The 22,134-nt window shown below is 43.8% G+C and overlaps 1 protein-coding gene across 1 annotated transcript in view; it reads right to left on the bottom strand.

The window, feature by feature from the left end:
• LOC141129097 (uncharacterized) overlaps nucleotides 1-22,134 on the bottom strand; it is a 74,534-nt gene that overhangs the window by 17,957 nt on the left and 34,443 nt on the right. Inside the window, exons 2-3 of the mRNA XM_073616889.1 lie at nucleotides 17,242-18,394; nucleotides 5,603-5,743 (exon numbers count right to left, since the gene is read on the bottom strand). Of these exons, the coding sequence (XP_073472990.1) occupies nucleotides 5,603-5,743; nucleotides 17,242-18,394 (1,294 nt within the window). The remainder of the gene's footprint in view (nucleotides 1-5,602; nucleotides 5,744-17,241; nucleotides 18,395-22,134) is intronic.

The raw sequence follows: 22,134 nt of genomic DNA, 5'->3' as shown, positions 1-22,134 counted from the left end.
ACCCCCCGAACCCCAATGGGGCCTTAGACAAGTATAAAAATGCCAAAAGCACAAATCCTTCTCTTTTCTAACCAGAACAATGAAAGTGATTTTCTCTCTTGCAGTACATAGGGGGGGGGCATCCAAAAATATTTGATGTGTTTGTAAAGTCCAACAATGGCGTCTGTATGTACATAGACCACCTATTACTGCTAGAAATCTTGTCATCTGATAATAATCAGACAGAACTTCATCCACAGCTCTTTGAACAAACACCTCCGCCTCTATGAAGGAGATCTAGAGGTCATCTAAAGTGGGGGGTCACCAACCTGTAGATCACAAGACAGGTTACTAGTAGATCATGGTCTGGGCTTGCTGGACCTCCCCCCATCCCAGACCATCAAACCCAGTGCAATGCAGAGGGACTACTTGTAAAGTTGGAGCAAGAGCCGCATAAGCTGCTCCTTCCTCTGTAGTGCCGGATCCTGTCCCATGTGGAGTGACAACAACTGGACTCCACCTCTTATCCCCCCCACTAGTGACCTCCAGAGTGGTGCCAACAGCAGGAAAGAAGAGATCTCCATGTCAGTGTGAAGGAATACAGCGAGTATAATAGTAGAAGACGCCTTTCACACTCATATGCTGTGCTTTACCCCACACCGCCGCTCCAGTACAGGGGACCTGCACCTTTCCTGCCCTTACCCATACACTTCTATTATGTGGATTAGGAGCACTTTCTGAAAGAACATTTCATCTACTGAATGCCGGAGATTTGATGAGCTTTCAAAAAGTGCAACTCACCCGCAGGATATAATAGTAGTCTATGGCAAAGTGCAGATCACCAAGGAAAGTTGTAGATACACCTGGGGTTCAGGTAATCTGCAGCACATCAGTGTGAAAGCAGCCTTATAGGGTTCTCAGAACAATAAGGGGTCATTTACATTTGTAGTTTGGGGGGGTGGTAAAACCTTAAGCTGTGTTTTTATCACCCCTGCCCTAACTACACTCCTTTAGTTGCGGTGTCCAGGGGTGTACACATGTTGTAGTCACAGCAGGACTTGTATGCCCCGTCATGGTTGGTGGGTGTAGCACCTACCAAACATGACCCATTCAAGTGAATGTGACCGCTCTGCAAGTGTCCTGCAACTCTGTGCAGTACAGCAAACCAGGGGTTAAGGCTGGCAGCATTGTTTTGTGTTCTCAACACCTGATTTAACCCCTTGCACCCTGCAGGTGTGGTGCCCCTTGTAGTGGCCCATTGACTTGAATGGGTAGCAATTGTCAGGCGGAAGCCCCCACCAAAACCAACAGGGGGTGTAATTCCTGCTGCGGCATGTCTACACCTTTATGGCTGCTGCCTCAGCGGATAAAGAGAGTCGGGATTGGGGGGGCAGTAAAATCATGTCCCAACCGCATGGGTTTCCCCTAACTTTATATGTGAACAAGTTCTAAGGGGGCAACTAAGAGCTCAATAACAAGTGCAGCAGGCATTGCTGCTCCTCTGAAAAGCGATCCCAGTGTGTGTGACAGGTGGTGAGGAGGTCACCCCCTCCCCCTCTGATATAAACCCATGATAGCCGTGTAATGCCCGTGATGGGCACACAGTAGTGCGGCAATGAGAGGTGTGAATTGGGGGTGAGGAGGTGACGCTGTACCCGGTGATCTTCTGACTTCTCCCATGTTCTTCAGGTAGATCACCACCTCTATAGGGTTCCCTTCCCCCGCTCTAAAGTCATAAAACATTTCCTGTGCTAGGATGGCATTGCTGCCTAATCCAGTAAGGTGAGTGTTCCCAACCTCGGGTAGATGTGATCTCCAGGGGGCATCGCTGGCTGAAAACAACATGAAGAAAAAGATGGCAGCCGCCACATGTGAAAAGTGGTGATGACAATATATACACCATATGATTGGAGATTATATCCCCTTTATCCCGGGTCACACGGCTGCAGGATGGAAATGGTACCAGTTCAGCCAAAACTCCATAAATAGTGACCTGATTGAAGAATATGAAGCCCCCCCGGTGTGGAAGCCGCCCAGCGCAGTGTCCGAGGAGCTGAAGGAAGCAGAAGAGGGAAGTGAAATGACATTAGATAGAGGAATACAGGAGACGCCGCTATATTATGTATTGATACATCCAACGTTTATCAGCTCCATGTCATCAGTGCCATTTATTGATTCTTTTCTATACAGCACTATGGATACAATGTTTGTGGATGGAGTGATAAGGATCCAGGATTTGGGGACATCCACTATCAGGATTTTGGGAGAGGGAATTCCCTGATCTGGGTGAGATGGATGTTGTGATGGTTTCTCCGGGTGAGGAGATCACATAGTCACTCTGGATGTACAAAGTCTGTTTGGAGGAAGAATTCTTCTTCACACCTCGAATATATCTTCATCCCTCATGTGTGTCTTCTCAATCCCTCTCTATTACAATTGGCACTTTGCTGAAGATTCAATCATTTCTAGACATTTCTTTCACCATTCCTAACATTCTCTTCATCTCACTGGAAGGTTTATCTCATTTTTCACTCATTTCTCTTTTCATTCATTTCTACTTTGTGGATTTCACCATTTTATACTTTTTGGACTATTTCATATAATATTTGGTACTTGTGTATGTTATTTGCCATTTATAGACTTCATATTCTTCAATCAGGTCACTATTTATGGAACATCATACCAAAAGAAAGTTTTCACATTTTATATTGGGACTCTGCTTTAGTTTTCCTTTTTCATTATCTCAGGTTTTTTCACCACTTCTGAATATTTGACACAAACTTCAAATGTTTGTGTTTTTTTCACATTGTTATTAGCGCTGCACCCCCCCCCCTATGTTTTCACAGATCTGAGTTTGTATAAAGAGATTTTTGGTGCTGGCAGCTTTATTTATTTCATTCATTTCAATTTTTTCCTTTTTCACATATCGTTTTCCAGCACAACGTTCACCATCTGGTTCTTTTTCTAGTGGGAATATTCTTGTATTGTCCGTGTCTCACATATTCTACGGATTGTGTGGCTCATTATATTTGGTATCTGAAACCTAAAGTGAAGAATGAATTGGGGGGGGGGAGCTGTATGTCAGAACATTTATTTTGCTTTGGATAGAGTGGGAAGAATTTCATCCCCAGTCAGATCTTTAGTGATACAAAATCTATGGAATGTAAATGTAATACTAAAAACCTCTAAACCATATAGTCCTTTAACCGCTTCAGCCCCGGAAGAATTTACCCCCTTCCTGACCAGAGCACTCTTTGCGATTCGGCACTGCGTCGCTTTAACTGACAATTGCGCGGTCGTGCGACGTGGCTCTCAAATAAAAATGACGTCCTTTTTTTCCCCACAAATAGAGCTTTCTTTTGGTGGTATTTGATCACCTCTGCCATTTTTATTTTTTGCGCTATAAACAAAAATAAGAGCGGCAATTTTGAAAAAAAAAAAAAACGCATTATTTTTTACTTTTTGCTATAATAAATATCCCCAAAAAATAGATAAAAAAACATTTTTTTTTACTCAGTTTAGGCCGATACGTATTCTTCTACATATTTTTGGTAAAAAAAAAAAAAAAATCTCAATAAGCGATTATTGATCGCTTTGCGCAAAAGTTATAGCGTTTACAAAATGGGGGATAGTTTTATGGCATTTTTATAATTTTTTTTTTTTTTAAATGTCGGCAATCAGCGATTTTTATTGGGACTACAACATTATGGCGGACACATCAGACATTTGACACATTTTTGGGACCATTGTCATTTATACAGCGATCAGTGCTATAAAATTGCACTGATTCCTGTGAAAATGACACTGGCAGTGAAGGGGTTAACCACTAGGGGGCGGGGAGGGGTTAAGTGTTTCCTAGGGGAGTGATTCTAACTGTTGGGGGGAGGGGCTGTGTGTGTCATTACTCTGATCACAGCTCCCGATGACAGGGATCAGAGATCAGTGACACTGTCACTATGCAGAACGGGGAGATGTTTGTTTTCATCAGCATGTCCCCGTTCGTCCTCTCCGTGAGGCGATTGTGGGTATCCCCATGGCGATCGAGTCCGCGGGACCCGACTCACAGGGCTCCCGGCCGGCGGTGCGCACGTAATGGCATGGCGGGAAATTCAAATGGACGTACCTGTAAGTCCATTTGCCCAGCCGTGCCATTCTGCCGACGTATATCGGCGTGCGCCAGCCGAGAAGGGGTTAAAATATTGCAGCAGCGCTCGTGTCTAATCCAATTAGATGAGAAGATTTCATATATAGTTCATATACGAGTCAATGGAAAGAAAGGAGATCTATTATAGCTGTGATCTGTAGAGATTGGGGACAATACTAAGCTAAGCAGGGCAATAACTTCTCCGCAGGATGTGGAAATCTTACAAGAAGATCTGAACAAATCAATGGGGGAGGGGCAACTACATGGCAAATGAGGTTCAATGTAGAAAAATGTAAAATAATGTATTTGGGTGGCAAAAATCTGAATGCAATCTATAGACTGGGGGGAGAACCTCTGGGGGAATCTAGGATGGAGAAGGACCTGGGGGTCCTAGTAGATGATAGGCTCAGCAATGGCATGCAATGCCAAGCTGCTGCTAACAAAGCAAACAGAATATTGGCATTAAAAGGGGATCAACTCCAGAGATAAAACGATAATTCTCCCACTCTACAAGACTCTGGTCCGCCTGCACCTGGAGTATGCTGTCCAGTTCTGGGCACCAGTCCTCAGGAAGGATGTACTGGAAATGGAGCGAGTACAAAGAAGGGCAACAAAGCTAATAAAGAGTCTGGAGGATCTTAGTTATGAGGAAAGGTTGTGAGCTCTGAACTTATCCTCTCTGGAGAAGAGACGCTTGAGAGGGGATATGATTTCAATTTACAAATACTGTACTGGTGACCCCACAATATACAAATACCGGACTGGTGACCCCACAATATACAAATACCGGACTGGTGACCCCACAATATACAAATACCGGACTGGTGACCCCACAATAGGGAGAAAACTTTTACATGGAAGGGGGTTTAACAAGACTTGTGGCCACTCATTAAAGTTAGAAAAAAAGACATTTAACAATCAACTGTCAAGATGGATCATTACTGTAAGAATGGCAAGGATGTGGAATTCCCTTCCACAGGCGGTGGTCTCAGTGGGGGGCATCGATAGTTTCAAAAGAAAAAAAACGAAACAAAAAAAACCACAAACTTAGGTAAGCAACTGAATGACCACAACATACAGGGATATACAATGTAATACTGACATATAATCACACACATAGGTTGGACTTGTGTCTTTCAGCCTCACCTATTAATATAGATAAGAGGGAGGGGCAAACACCCTCAAAAGAAGCCCTGAATATCGGAGACTTGCATGTTTTGTTTTTGTTTTTTGCACAGATAATTTTATAGTTTAACCCTTAAATTGCCTCTCGTGATATCTCCGTAGGTCATGTGACACATTGTAAATGCTGTGCCCAGACGTTGACAAAAATAATTCCTTCTTCTGAGAGTCTTCTTTCAGCAAGGTTGGCCTTACCTGCTCAAAGTATACTTTGAACCACTAAAAAAAAAAAAAAAAAAATATCAGTACTCCAACTTTATTTTCCATCTCTCCAAACCCTGTTCTTTAGCATATTACCATTTCCTCTTCTTCCTCCAAAGCAAATGCTTCTACTTGGTTTGTGGCCGTCTTATGTAGCTGAACCCCAATGATTGGATAAGAGGTCGTGTTTTCGGAAGTGACGTATCTGTGGTGCACTCGCTTCTCCCTCTCGTAAACCTAGGAGTACAAAATAAAGATAAAACACGCAGAGACATCTTCTGCAGTCACAATTTCTTACATTTTGGGATCTAGCGATCGTAGGACGATCTCATTTCATGTAAAACATAGAAAAAGTAGGCACGAGGGTAGCAGAAGAAAACTAAAATTTCAAACGAGCAATTTTTTCTGAACTGTGGTCTTTACTACATGACATTAATCAGGACCAAATCCTGGGAACATTGAACATGGAAGAAACATGGGAATGGTTTAGGAGCCTATAAAACAAAAAGGTATCACACAGTGCATTCAATATAGAAGAGTGAAGATTAAACCAGGATGGCTAAACCATAATGTAAAAAGCCTCATTAAAAGAAAAAAAAAAAAATAATGTCTTTAAACAATATAAAGGGGATGGGTCATTGTCACCATACAAACACTATAAGGAATGCAATAAGGAGGTGCAAGAATGCAATAAATGTGGCAAAATAATAAAAGGATTACAAGGTGCAATAAAAAAAAAAGCAAAGGAAATTTTTTAGATAGATTAACAGTAGGGATGAGCCGAACACCCCCCTGTTCGGTTCGCACCAGAACATGCGAACAGGAAAAAAATTTGTTCGAACACACGAACACCGTTAAAGTCTATGGGACACGAACATGAATAATCAAAAGTGCTAATTTTAAAGGCTTATATGCAAGTTATTGTCATAAAAAGTGTTTGGGGACCTGGGTCCTGCCCCAGGGGACATGGATCAATGCAAAAAAAAGTTTTAAAAACGGCCGTTTTTTCAGGAGCAGTGATTTTAATAATGCTTAAAGTCAAACAATAAAAGTGTAATATCCCTTTAAATTTCGTACCTGGGGGGTGTCTATAGTATGCCTGTAAAGGGGCGCATGTTTCCTGTGTTTAGAACAGTCTGACAGCAAAATGACATTTTGAAGGAAAAAACACATTTAAAAACTACCCACGGCTATTGCATTGCCGACAATACACATAGAAGTTCATTGATAAAAACGGCATGGGAATTCCCCACAGGGGAACCCCGAACCAAAATTAAAAAAAAAAAAATGATGTGGGAGTCCCCCTAAATTCCATACCAGGCCCTTCAGGTCTGGTATGGATATTAAGGGGAACCCCGGCCAAAATGTAAAAAAAAATTACGTGGGGTTCCCCCTAAATTCCATACCAGACCCTTATCCGAGCACGCAACCTGGCAGGCCGCAGGAAAAGAGGGGGGGACAAGAGTGTGGCCCCCCCTCCTGAACCGTACCAGGCCACATGCCCTCAACATTGGGAGGGTGCTTTGGGGTAGCCCCCCAAAACACCTTGTCCCCATGTAGATGAGGACAAGGGCCTCATTCCCACAACCCTGGCCAGTGGTTGTGGGGGTCTGCGGGCGGGGGGCTTATCGGAATCTGGAAGCCCCCTTTAACAAGGGGACCACCAGATCCCGGCCCCCCCCGTGTGAAATGGTAAGGGGGTACTTACCCCTACCATTTCACTAAAAAACTGTCAAAAATGTTAAAAATGACAAGAGACAGTTTTTGACAATTCCTTTATTTAAATGCTTCTTCTATCTTCTATCTTCCTTCATCTTCTTCTTCTGGTTCTTCTTCCGGCGTTCTCGTCCAGCATCTCCTCTGCAGCGTCTTCTATCTTCTTCTCCTCGGGCCGCTCCGCACCCATGGCATGGGGGGGAGGCTCCCGCTCTTCTCTTCATCTTCTTCTTCATCTCTTCTTCCTTCTTCTCTTCTTCTCTTCTTCATTTTCTTCTCCGGGCCGCTCCGCATCCATGCTGGCATGGAGGGAGGCTCCCGCTGTGTGACGGCGTCTCTTCGTCTGACGGTTCTTAAATAATGGGGGGCGGGGCCACCCAGTGACCCCGCCCCCTCTGACGCACGGGACTTCCCTATGGCATTCCCCGTGACGTCACAGGGAAGTCCCGTCAAGTCACTGTGCGTCAGAGGGGGGCGGGGTCACCGGGTGGCCCCGCCCCCATTATTTAAGAACCGTCAGACGAAGAGACGCTGTCACACAGCGGGAGCCTCCCTCCATGCCAGCATGGATGCGGAGCGGCCCGGAGAAGAAAATGAAGAAGAGAAGAAGGAAGAAGGAAGAAGAGATGAAGAAGAAAATGAAGAGAAGAGCGGGAGCCTCCCTCCCATGCCATGGGTGCGGAGCGGCCCGAGGAGAAGAAGACGCAGCAGAGGAGATGCTGGACGAGAACGCCGGAGGAAGAACCAGAAGAACCAGAAGAAGAAGATGAAGGAAGATAGAAGAAGCATTTAAATAAAGGAATTGTCAAAGACTGTCTCTTTTCAGGGGGGGGCGGGATCTGGGGGTCCCCTTGTTAAAGGGGGCTTCCAGATTCCGATAAGCCCCCCGCCCGCAGACCCCCACAACCACCGGCCAGGGTTGTGGGGATGAGGCCCTTGTCCTCATCAACATGGGGACAAGGTGTTTTGGGGGGCTACCCCAAAGCACCCTCCCAATGTTGAGGGCATGTGGCCTGGTACGGTTCAGGAGGGGGGGGGCCACACTCTCGTCCCCCCCTCTTTTCCTGCGGCCTGCCAGGTTGCGTGCTCGGATAAGGGTCTGGTATGGATTTTTGGGGGGACCCCACGCCATTTTTTTTTTTTTTTTGTTGGCGCGGGGTTCCCCTTAAAATCCATACCAGACCTGAAGGGTCTGGTATGGAATTTAGGGGGAACCCCACGTCATTTTTTAAAAAATTTTGGCCGGGGTTCCCCTTAATATCCATACCAGACCTGAAGGGCCTTGTATGGAATTTAGGGGGACTCCCACATCATTTTTTTTTAAATTTTGGTTCGGGGTTGCCCTGTGGGGAATTCCCATGCCGTTTTTATCAATGAACTTCTATGTGTATTGTCGGCAATGCAATAGCCGCGGGTAGTTTTAAATGTGTTTTTTCCTTCAAAATGTCATTTTGCTGTCAGACTGTTCTAAACACAGGAAACATGCGCCCCTTTACAGGCATACTATAGACACCCCCAGCTACGAAATTTAGGGATATTACACTTTTATTGTTTGACTTTAAGCATTATTAAAATCACTGCTCCTGAAAAAACGGCCGTTTTTAAAACTTTTTTTTGCATTGATCCATGACCCCTGGGGCAGGACCCAGGTCCCCAAACACTTTTTATGACAATAACTTGCACATAAGCCTTTAAAATTAGCACTTTTGATTTCTCCCATAGACTTTTAAAGGGTGTTCTGCGGCATTCGAATTTGCCGCGAACACCCCAAATTGTTCGCTGTTAGGCGAACTTGCGAACAGCCAATGTTCGAGTCGAACTCGAAGCTCATCCCTAATTAACAGTAAAAATGTAAAATCGGAGCATATTGCACAAATAAAGGATGAGGAAGGGAGGATGGTTACGGATGACCCAGAGATTGTACTAAATGTCTTTTCCTCAGTTTTTACACAGCACAAGGAGGGGGTATACCGACTGAGGAAGTAGTGTTGGTGAAACATCACAGGATGTACCCTTGTGGCTAACAGAGGCCAGAGTGAAGGAAAGACGAGATAAACTTAATACAAATAAATCACCAGGACTAGATGGTTTACACCCGAGAGTCCTCAGAGAACTCAGTCAGGTTATAGCCAAACCATTGTCCCTAATCTTTGGATAGGATTGGTACCAGTTGATTGGCTTTTCTCCAATGTACCAATATTCAAAGAAGGACAGAGACAAATCCCTGGGAACTATAGGCCAGTTAGTCTAACATCAATCGTTGGTAAATTGGAAGGGATGATAAGGGACTATATCCAAAAATTTACTGAGGAAAAAAATCTTCAGTAGTCATCAGCATGGGTTTACTGAAGGTTGTTCTTGCCAGACCAATCTGTTAACATTCTACGAGGAAGTGAGCTGCCATCTAGACTGGGGAAGACCTGTGGATTTGGTGTATCTGGATTTTGCAAAGGCGTTCAATACAGTTCCCCATAAGCGCTTAATCTAAAAGCTGAGGTCTGAAGGCGTGGACTATGTTTGTTCTTCGTGGGCCACGTTTGTTCTTAGGTCAAAAACTGGTTACAGTGACGGGTCCAAAGGGTGGTGATAAATAACGTGTACTCAGACTGGTCTGGAGTGGTAAATGAGGTACCCCAAGGTCCTGTCTTGGGACCAATTCTATTCAATTTATTCGTAAATTATAGAGAATGGGATAAATAGCTCAATCTCAGTTTTTGAGGATGACACAAAAATAAGCAGGACAATAACTCAGAATATAGAAATTTTACAGAAAGACCTGAACAAAATAATGGAGTGGGCAAATACATGGCAAATGAGGTTTAATGTGGAAAAAATGTAATGCACTTGGGGGGGGGGGGGGCAAAAAAATATAAATGCAAACTACTCCCTAGGGGGAATCTACTGGTGGTCCCAGTAGAAGACAGATTGAGCAATAGCATGTAATGCCAAGCTGCAGCTACCAAAGCCGGCAGAATATTAGCATGCATAAAAAAACAAAACAATCGCGCCACTTAATAAAACTCTGGTTAGGCCACATGTGGAGTATTCTGTCCAGTTCTGGTCACCAGTTCTCAGGAAGGATGTGCTGGAACTTGAGAGAGTCCAAAGAAGGGCAACAAAACTAATAAGGGGACTGGAGGACCTCGATTATGAGGAACAACTGCAAACCTCAAATCTTTTCTCGCTGGAGAAACAACGCTTGAGAAGAGATATGATAGCGATTTACAAAGACCTCAATGGTGATCCCAGCATATAGAAAAACAATTCAGTCTCAGGAAGTGTAAGAGGACACACAATGAGATTGGAGGAGAAGCGGTTTAACCTTAAACTGTGCAGGTTTTTTTCACTGTCAGGGCAGTGAGGATGTGGATCTCTTCCACAATTAGTGGTGGCTGCGGGGGGTATGGATATTTTTATGAGACTCTTGGATGTGCATCTTAAAGAACACAACATACAGGGATATGGGAAATATAGACACTGACACATGTGCAGGTTAACCTGGATGGCCTTTTGTCTTTATTCAGCCTTACCTACCATGTAACATTTTTTACTTACTGTCATGTTCTTAACCTCCCCTGGTCTCTGAAGATGCTTAAGCACCAGAACTGCTTCCAGGTAATATATAATATCACACTTGGTGCTCACTTCCAAATTCTCTTTATTTTGGGCTTTCCAGATTAGCTTCCAGAAAGGTCTCCTTTGCTACCTCCAGCGGCATTCGGTTGGAGTTTTGGAGGCAGTCATCAAGGTTTCAAACCTGTAATTGATGTGAAGGGTACAGCATTGCAGGAAGTTCTAAGAAATGACAAAGTCAGAATAATCGGCACAACCAAAGATTAGATGACCTTTTACCGACATTCTCACGAGATACGAGCTTCATTATCCTATTTTGTATATCGTCGGTGATGTTCATAAAAAAAATGTACAATGTTGAAAAAGTTCAGGATCTTTCACAGAGAGATTAGTTCCCTTTAACTGATAGGTTACAAAGTGTCTCACGTGCTTCAAGTAGCCACTTATGGTTCGGTTCTTAAGGGGACGTTTCAAAGAGATAAAAAATGTATTTACTTTTCCTATGTCCTTAGGACATATTTTGGATTCATAAAATATAATAATCTGGCCACATCCTCAACCTAGGGGGAAAACAAAACATAATTGATTATAAATTGGATGAAGGGTGTACTGCAGTGTTGGCACAGAAAAGCAGATTGATAAGTTTAGAGGAAAATCTGGCTGGCATATTCAAGGAGAAGTACAGGCAAAGCTCATTTGGCTGTACTTCTCCTGTGGATCACAGTTCATTCTGCACTCCTGTAAACCATTTTTAGTGGGCTGAAGCTCGCTGTCGGCTGATGTCAGAGCCAGTCCATGCTCGAGAACAGTCATGACCATATGGTCAGGATCCGTCCACATGCCTGGACCAGCACCTGGCTTAGGCTCCCAGTGAGCCACCGAGAACCTGAGCCGGCTGCTCTGCCCCCTCCACAGCCCAGCACTAAAGTGAGCGAGGAGGGGGGCAGAGCAGAGAGCAGCGACTGACAGTCACCAGATCTCTGCTCAGGGAGCTCTGAGAACCAAGCGATTGGCAGGGTTTGCTCGATTCTCAGTGTTAGAGCCAGTGTTCCATCAGAATCAGCTACCCGTCAGATTAGGTAACGGGAGTAATGTTCCGTCAGCTGAATACTTACTGTGCATGAGCAGGTTTGCTAATCTGAAAGAACACCTGCAGTCATAAAGCAACCGCGGACATCTTGCTACACCCAGCTATGTCTTGAATTTCACAGTCCTTTAACAAATAAAGTGATCATATATGACTCAATATAGTATATGGAGATCTGCCATGCTGTTTTCATGTTATATTTTCAGTCTAAAGGTTTAGTGCTGACCAGTGCGGGGTGTACCATCATGGCCTCTGCCAGCTTCCTACTGCTGGCATCCAGCTATTTTCAAAACAGCATCACAGATTTCAACATACTACATTTATATCCGCTCAGTTTATTGCTAAAATGACTGAAATTCAAGACTTAGCTGGGTGTAGTAAAATGTCCGCTGCCACCTTGTGACTGCAGGTGTTCTGTCACATTATCAAACCTGCTACAAATGTGTAGTAAGTATTCATCTGACGGAACGTTCCTTCCATTACATAATTTGATGGGTCACCAATTCTGACAGGACATCGGACAGATGCAGCATTGGAATTTCAAGCAAGCACATTGGGTCAGTCCATTATGTAACACCACCATGTGTAAACTGACGTCCCAAACAGACCCCGCCTTCACTCACCCCTGGGTCCTAAAGAAACCCTACACAAGAAATGCCTGTAGGAAAGGGGCTTCTGTTCTGAGCTTGTGAACATCGTGTTTTTCTGTCTCCAGTAGGTGGAGCCACACTCTAAGGCACTCCCCTGGAAAGACCTCTTCAGCATTTAAGCCTAGGTTCAGACTAGTGTGATCTCAGACATCGCATGCGATTCATACCCGCACCGTAGGTGCCGATCACATGCGATGTCTGAGCAATGCGAGTTCAGCCATACAGTTGTATTCACATGCATTAACTGTATGCATTGGATTTGCACAGAAAATGGCGCAGGGTCTTGTGTTTTCCCCGCACTGGAATCGGATCACATGGGTGTTCTCAGCAGTCCGATTCCTGTGTGAGTTCAAAGTTCACACTGCAATCTGTGAACCATTCTGGGGGTGTCATTAACATTGTAATGGCAGAGGGCGGTGTGACCTGCCTGCGGGAGAGATGTGGGAACCGGCGCTGGTTACCGCATCGCACTAGTCTGAACCTAGGATAAATGTTTTTATTTTGATCCATTAACAGTTTGGTAACCAAATCTAGTACAGTACTGGTTTCATACCTCCTGTTTATAGTTCTCCATCTCCAAAGTTTCATACAAATATGTAGCAAACTCCTTGAGCATTGGTGCTTTCAAAGAATGCCTTTCATAGAGTCCTCCTTTTCTCAGGTGTAATCGTGTCTTCGAGGTCCAGTTTGTATACTGAATCCTTTATTAGAAAAACATTAGAAATGCAGAAGAATGGAGAGTTTGAATTGATGCAGATAAAATTGTAAACAAAATTTTATAGTTACTGTGAAACCCCATAAACCTCTGGTATATCATCTCCTGTATCCTCTTCTTCCTGCACTATTTTCTCCACTGTGGGCCATGTGCATTGTGAGGAACCGGAAGCTTCTTCAGACACACATGGTGAAACCATGGCAGTCCTTGACTGTCCTTCAGACAATAAGTCCCTTATGGGGATGAGGTTGTACGAGTCTTCATTAAACAATGCAATGTTGTGGAGTCTTCTACAGATGGTTCCTAAACTCTCCCTGGATCTTCATGATTTGGCACATATGGTGTGACTTCTGTATTAACCTGAGGTCTTGGGGTTGCCGATGAATGTTCCATTTGGACTCTTTGGGGGGGGGGATAATTTAAGAACCCGAGTAAAGTTTTATTAATGTGTTTAATCAAACACCATGTTGGATAGAGGGAGAGTGTGGTAAAACGTCTAAATGAGATCAAGAGAAAGAACTCAAGTGAACATCAGATAGGAGCATGAGAGAACGAACGGTTCAAAAGAAAAATGATGTTGGAAAACGAGGAAATGAAAAAGGACCAACTCTAAAACTAAACTACCGAAAAAGACTGGGCCAAAACATTTTGGAATTTTGCATTCTATTCCTTGGAAGGGACAAACTTTAGCTAATTGTATTAAAAGGAAACCTCTATGCAAGGGTCTTTGTACAGATCGATTTGGTTATAAAACAAACAGTCTTTTACTATTCAAACAGCTAGTTTGCAGATCTAAAAGGAGATTATACAATTCGATTGATGTAATTGTAGCCATATTTGTGCACATTACAAAAACTGAGTACTGTCCATGATACTTTAGTTGCACCAACATCCAAATTTTAGGGCCAGCTATTGGGGTGTACCCCTTTATTCAAGGTCCAAACAGTACTAATATACAAGTAGACTGTTAAAGAATCTCTAAAAAAATAAAACACACAGCAATTGTAAAAGCAAAAGCTCAGGGAGTTGTGAGAGAAGACCGGAAGAGAGCAATGAAATGGTGTGGGGGAGGGGGAGAGTCACAGAGGTGGGAGTCACACTTATTACAGTTACCGTATATACTCGAGTATAAGTCGTTCCGAGTATAAGTCGAGGCCCTAAATTACCACAAAAAAAAAAAATGGGAAAAACTTATTGACTCGAGTATAAGACGAGGGTGAGAAATGCACAGCTACTTTAAGTGGAAAAGAGGGTAAACAATGCCCATTTGCAGCATCACTGTGCCCATTTGCATGCCTCACTGTGCCTATTTGCAGCCATAGGTCCCCTGAACTTCAAAATTGGTAGTTAAGGGTTCCTAGATGCCCCCCTAGCTGCAGCCAAAATTTGGGGTCTCTGAACCCAAAGGGTCCCGAAATGACATTGCTGCAGATGGACACAGTTGACCGAATTTGGGGCCCTGTATCTTGGGGCCACTTAGTGCTAAGAACCCCAAATTTGGTGTGCAAACCCAGTGGAACTAGCACCATAACATTTCCAAAGCTGGGGTTCCTAGCTCCAAGTGGCCCTGAGATATGGGGCCCCAAAGTCGGTTCAGAAAATGTCAAGCACTTTTCTGCAGCAGAGAATGACATTTTCTGAACCGATTTTGGGGCCCCGTATCTCGGGGCCACTTAGTGCTAGGAACTTCATCTTTGGATATGTTATGGGACCATTTCTACTGGGTTTGCACACCAAATTTGGGGTTCCTAACACTAAGTGACCCTGAGATACGGGGCCCCAAAATCGGTTCAGAAAATGAAATTTTTTGCTGCAGAAAAGTACTTGACTCGAGTATAAGACGAGGGGGGCACTTTCAGCACAAAAAAATTTGCTGAAAAATTCGACTTATACTCGAGTATATACGGTACTTAAATTTGCTGGATAAATATTTGGAAAACTGCGGTCCACATTTAATCCATTATATTTTGTGTACATAAGAATAACTTTAAGCATAATACATTCATGTCTTACATAGTGTGGTCTAGTGCAGTGTTCCTCAACTCCAGTCCTCAAGGCGCCCCAACAGGTCGTGTTTTCAGGATTTCCCTCAGATGAAACGGCTGTGGTAATTACTAAGGCAGTGAAACTGATCAAATCACCTGTCTAAAATAATGGAAAGCCTGAAAACATGACCTGTTGGGGCGCCTCAAGGACTGGAGTTGAGGAACACGGCTCTAGTGTGTGGGACATTTCTCACAACCAGACCACACTATGAAAGACATGAATGGTTTACCTCTTCAAAACTACCCAGGAAAGTAAAATATTTGAATGATGAGTCTATCTGCAAAAACAATGGACTAAATTTAGGCCTCAGCATTTTTACATCTTTATCCAACAGTTTTGTGACCTCTCAACTCTGACTCTCCCCTCCTCCCACCCCATCGCTCTATCTCTGCCTTTTCTCACTATCCAAGCTTACTTACCATTGCTAGATATCTGATTTTATCTTCAGAGAGAGTCTTATTAACACCCTGATAAAACTTTGTGTATTAGTACTGCCTGAAGAAGGGTGTACACCCTGAAACTTGTCCTGATTTGGAGGTTATTGCAGAAATAAAAATAAAAAAAGGGGAAGTGCATCGCTGACATTACTCAATTCCAATTAGATTGTAACCGGTGTGGTAAGATGAAGACAAAACAGGGTCACCTTACATACCTTGTTAAGTTAGGTTTGTTTATTACAGTTAGTCCTCTGTCCTCCAAAAACTTTGCAATGTCTTCCAATATTTCTGGATTGAATTGTTCTTCTAATTGTCTGGAAGGGACCGCACAACATTTGGATGATTTGAATAGTTTGTCTCGAGCCCCAGAAATGGCGGCTTTGATTTCCTCATCAGGGGCCTCATTCATACAAACCCTTCTAAGGTGAGTGCAAAGGAAAGTCTCCACTTTAAAGAAAATGGGACACATAAGAGGAGATCTTCTTACCCTGAAAAGTGGAAAGACACAAAGAAAAGGAGAGAAGACGGTAAATTGGTAAATGGTTTAAAACCTTGCAAAACAAAACAAAAAAAGCCAGCACTCCATCCTTTTCAGGCCATTAGTCCAAAATTCTGTTTATAAAGAATAAAATTTAGAAATTTTAGAAATATGCCAACAACTAGGTGTGTAAAGCTGGTCATTCTGCTCTTTATCAATTTAGCGATTAACTTGCAACAATTAAGTAACAGATATTATATATATATCTCAATTATCAGTGATTATAGCAGATAGCTGGTAGCAACAGTTGATCAATTATCAGCAGTTCTGGCGCTCATCTGACAGCCACATTTCAGCCGGTGTGGTGATTTGGCAGGTAACTTGCAGGAGCTTTTCAGTGATTGGCAACAATTCTAGCGATCTGATAGCAGCAAATCCACACTTTAGCGATTCAGCGACTAACTTGCAGCAACAATTCAATAGTTGACAGCATTCATATGGCGCCATCCTTATCATCCGGGTCTATTACCGATGATTAGAACAGTCCATCAATGGTGACAAGTCTGCAGTTCTTCTCTCACCAACAGAGAACAGCGATTAGGAATTTTTTACCTTTAGCAGCAGTTCAGTCATAAATGGTTTTCCCACAGCAGCAGCTCCACCAGCTTAAGAGAACTTCTAGTATTTGACTGAAATCAGCAACACTTCAATAATATATGGAGAGCAAGTAGCTGAGATCTTACCAAAGGAAGAAAGTTTGTGAAGGTTTGAATGATGGACCTGCTTTGACATGAGTCTATATGAGGTCTGTGTGGTGGGTCTCATTACTGTGGAGAAGTGTAATAAATCAAAGCGGAGCAAGAAAGGAGATCTTAAAATCACCCCACTGCAGCCCCCCATTCCTCTCACCTCTCTCCTTCAAAGTTCCTCTCGTCTCCCATGATCTCTAGGTCTCCAGAGGCTGAGGGAGAAGTTTTAGCCATTCAGGAATTTCAGCCATCAAAGCCAATGGATCAAGCAGAGCAAGTAAGACAGTCTGGTGAGGATGGTGAGGTCTGGTGAGGTCTGGTGAGGGATGGTGAGGTCTGTAGAGGATGGTGAGGTCTGTAGAGGATGGTGAGGTCTGTAGAGGATGGTGAGGTCTGGTGAGGTCTGGTGAGGATGGTGAGGTCTGGTGAGGTCTGGTGAGGATGGTGAGGGATGGTGAAGTCTGGTGAAGTCTGGTGAGGTCTGGTGAGGTCTGGTGAGGTCTGGTGAGGATGGTGAGGTCTGGTGAGGATGGTGAGGATGGTGAGGTCTGTAGAGGATGGTGAGGTCTGGTGAGGATGGTGAGGTCTGGTGAGGTCTGGTGAGGTCTGTAGAGGATGGTGAGGTCTGGTGAGGTCTGGTGAGGATGGTGAGGTCTGGTGAGGATGGTGAGGATGGTGGGGTCTGGTGAGGTCTGGTGAGGTCTGTAGAGGATGGTGAGGTCTGGTGAGGTCTGGTGAGGTCTGTAGAGGATGGTGAGGTCTGGTGAGGTCTGGTGAGGTCTGTAGAGGATGGTGAGGTCTGGTGAGGTCTGGTGAGGATGGTGAGGTCTGGTGAGGATGGTGAGGATGGTGGGGTCTGGTGAGGTCTGGTGAGGTCTGGTGAGGATGGTGAGGTCTGGTGAGGATGGTGGGGTCTGGTGAGGTCTGGTGAGGTCTGTAGAGGATGGTGAGGTCTGGTGAGGTCTGGTGAGGTCTGTAGAGGATGGTGAGGTCTGGTGAGGTCTGGTGAGGTCTGTAGAGGATGGTGAGGTCTGGTGAGGTCTGGTGAGGTCTGGTGAGGATGGTGAGGTCTGGTGAGGATGGTGAGGATGGTGGGGTCTGGTGAGGTCTGGTGAGGTCTGTAGAGGATGGTGAGGTCTGGTGAGGATGGTGAGGGATGGTGAGGGATGGTGAGGGATGGTGAGGTCTGTAGAGGATGGTGAGGTTTGTAGAGGATGGTGAGGTCTGGTGAGGTCTGATGAGGTCTGGTGAGGATGGTGAGGTCTGGTGAGGATGGTGAGGTCTGGTGAGGTCTGTAGAGGATGGTGAGGTCTGGTGAGGTCTGGTAAGGATGGTGAGGTCTGGTGAGGTCTGGTGAGGTCTGGTGAGGTCTGGTGAGGATGGTGAGGTCTGGTGAGGTCTGTAGAGGATGGTGAGGTCTGTAGAGGATGGTGAGGTCTGTAGAGGATGGTGAGGTCTGTAGAGGATGGTGAGGGATGGTGAGGGATGGTGAGGGATGGTGAGGGATGGTGAGGATAGTGAGGGTTGGTGAAGCCGGTGAGCAGACAGCAAACAACCGATGAGCAATGATGAACAGCCGATGAGAAAACAGCCGATGTGCAGTCAGAGACCTGACTGATAAGACAAGCAGACCGTCATGGTGGAGGGGTACCAGGGGGGAGACAATGATAGCTAATAATCATTTAATAGCTTAGTCACTTCTGACATCGCTGCCAACATCCTCCTAAGCCAGGCGGGGTAAAGATGTTTCGTCATTCCCTCGGAATGGAGCTGCATCAAAGCTCCTCTGAATGAAAGCCGCACATCGCAGAGCCGGCAAATGACCGTCCACTCAGCTCACCTCACATCCGCACCTGAGCCTTTCATTGATAAAGAGCAGAATTTATGTCATCAGATGATTGTTATAGTTGCTGTTAATTAATGAACTGTTACTGCAAGTTAAAGAGGAAGTAAAAAAAATAAAAATAAAAACACACCCTGCAAGATAAAAGCATAATGAGCTAGTATGCTTAGCATACTAGCTTATTATGAATTACTTACCCGAGAACGAAGCCCCCGCAGCCGTCCTCGTCTCCCCCTCAGGCAGCCAACATGTCGTCTGGAGCTTGCTTCCGGGTATCACGGCTCTGACGCCGTTATTGGCCGGAGCCGTAATGATGCCACTCCTACGCATGCGCGCGGGAGCCGCCGCGAACAGCACAACTGAAGCAACGGCACGTACGTACTATTGCTTCAGTTGGCTTAAGTGCTCATGTGCCGCATGACGTCGGCAAATACAGGGAAATCTCCTAAATCGTGCAGGTATAGGAGATATCCAGTGCAGCTCCAGGGAAGTCTAATTATAGGCTGGTCTGTAGTTTAAAGCGGGTGTAAAGGGTTTACAACGACTTTAATTGCTAAATCATTACAGTTATTGATTTGCTGCCAATAGACGATCAATACAATTACTGCAAAACTATCGAATTATTGTTAAGTCTCTGAATTGTTGCCGACTGATGAAACTGTTCCTGATTGTTACATATGGTTGCTAATTACTCTTTTATCTGCTTACCCTTCATATCTGTGAAATCCATCTGAAAAGATATATAAATAATTTCCTTTTTTATAAAAGTATATTTATCAAAAAAGTAAAGGATAACAGATTATGACCCGGAAAGGAGGAGGAGGGAACCGGAGGCCGAAATGGAGAAATCACTGAGAGACAATGAGGAGATGCCGGCAGAGGGTTTCAATAAAAAAAAACAAAAAAACAAACAAAACACACACCACACACTGTTAAAAACTCAGAAGGATCAGAAAAAGGGGTTGAAGGAAATCTGTCCAAACAAAGAACAGATTCTAATAAGATGACAAAAGCCATAATAAATGAGAATAACAAAGCTGGGGCCAATCAGGATCCTCAATGAATCTCAGAGTAATACAGAAACTACACTTCAGTCTGGAATTCTTCGGGGATCTTGGAGATTGGAAGGGAGATCGGTATGAAATATATCATTAGTCTTATCAGCAGATCCCAAGGGGGATACGAAGATGATCGATTATGAGTTGAACACACAAGATATGGACATTAGCCACCTATTAAAAGATGGAAACACACAGTATATATCATCCCCACCCCGAGTGTAATAACACAACCTATCAGGTATTTTTTATTCCTGCACTACCATGCAAAAACGGTAATAGTAAAGGAAAAGCAGCTTGCACTGAATAGGGTCCAACCTGACCCTAAGGGCAGATGTAATATAGTCAGTAAGAATGGTGCTGCGCTATTCCTAATGTACCCCCCAGTGCCTAAATGTAAATCAGCAATAGCAATCAGTGGCTTAAGGAGTAAATAGGTAAGTTCAGTGTGCTAATTAATATTAAACTCAGGCGGTGACCTATATCACCTACAGTGCTAGGTAGAAATAAACATAAGTGGGCGCGAGTCTAAAGAGTGACGTGTAGGCCAGTAGTAATACATCAACCTAAAAACCTCAATATCTATATTACATCTGTAGTGAAAACTGTTGGAGCCAGAAAAACCCCAAAGAGCAAACAAAAAATAATAGAAGTACAAAGTTACAATGAATGTCCGTGGAGATCAATAGTCACTGCAATAAAGTGTCCAATGCCAACAGTAGGTGCTTACAAAATAAATAAAGCAATATTAAAGTTCATAAAAAGAGGTGGCTTGTGCAGCAGCAGAAAACATTTTATAATTCAAAAAAAGTGACTTGTGCAATATGAAGGAACTCCAATACTATTTCAAACGTGCCAAACAGTGGAAAAATATAAACAGTAATTGGGGCCGAAAGGGCCAGGCACACCTTCCACTGTCAGCAGTGTACGAGATCGCCGCCCTTCTGGATACATTGCATCCTCTGTTATAATCTGTGTGAGTATCCTGGTTTATGTTATTAATAAAGCTCTGTGAAGTTTATAATGACTACACTATACGGCATCCTTGTCTCCCTTTGGTCATTATTCCCCTGGAGGATGGGAGGTACACAGAGAGACAGCCCAGAGTACAGGACCCGCCCCCTAGGAGACACCAGCAGAGCCTGATTGTTCTATGCTGTAACCTCACATCAATGAGGTAAGGGGCCATTACCTTCCAGTGTAGGATGATCTGCATGAAGAGCACCTCTTATACACTTCACATCTCTATCCATCTAATGTGAGAAAAGATCCAACTACTGCTCACATCTCTCCAATGTTCGGCACGTTTTAAGAAGTGTTGGAGTTGCTTGATATTGCACAAGTCACTTCTCTCCATGAACTTTAATATTGTTTTATTTAACTGTGAGCACTTACTGTTGGCATTGGACACTTTATTGCATTTATTATGGATCCCCACAGACATTCATTGTAAAATTGCACATTTATTTATATTTTGTTTGTTTTTTTTGGCCCCAATTACTGTTTATATTTTTCCACTGTTTGGCACGTTTGAAATAGTATTGGAGTTCCTTCATATTGCACAAGTCACTTTTTTTGAATTATAAAATGTTTTCTGCTGCTGCACAAGCCACCTCTTTTTATGAACTTTAATATTGCTTTATTTATTTTGTAAGCACCTACTGTTGGCATTGGACACTTTATTGCAGTGACTATTGATCTCCACGGACATTCATTGTAACTTTGTACTTCTATTATTTTTTGTTTGCTCTTTGGGGTTTTTCTGGCTCCAACAGTTTTCACTACAGATGTAATATAGATATTGAGGTTTTTAGGTTGATGTATTACTACTGGCCTACACGTCACTCTTTAGACTCACGCCCACTTATGTTTATTTCTACCTAGCACTGTAGGTGATATAGGTCACCGCCTGAGTTTATATTAATTAGCACACTGAACTTAGCTATTTACTCCTTAAGCCACTGATTGCTATTGCTGATTTACATTTAGGCACTGGGGGGTACATTAGGAATAGCGCAGCACCATTCTTACTGACTATATTACACAACCTACTCAGAGATCTTCTTACTGCAGGACAGGGTTGCAATAATAATAATTTCGCTGATATCATTAACCAATCAGATGGTGGAATTGAAGGGAGATCGGTATGAAATATATCATTAGTCTTATCAGCAGATCCCAAGGGGGATACGAAGATGATCGATTATGAGCTGAACACACAAGATATGGACATTAGTCACCTATTAAAAGATGGAAACACACAGTATATATCATCC

The sequence above is a fragment of the Aquarana catesbeiana genome, linkage group LG01 (genome assembly GCF_042186555.1).
Source record: "Aquarana catesbeiana isolate 2022-GZ linkage group LG01, ASM4218655v1, whole genome shotgun sequence".
Taxonomy (NCBI): domain Eukaryota; kingdom Metazoa; phylum Chordata; class Amphibia; order Anura; family Ranidae; genus Aquarana; species Aquarana catesbeiana.
This window is presented reverse-complemented; position numbering and strand designations above follow the sequence as displayed.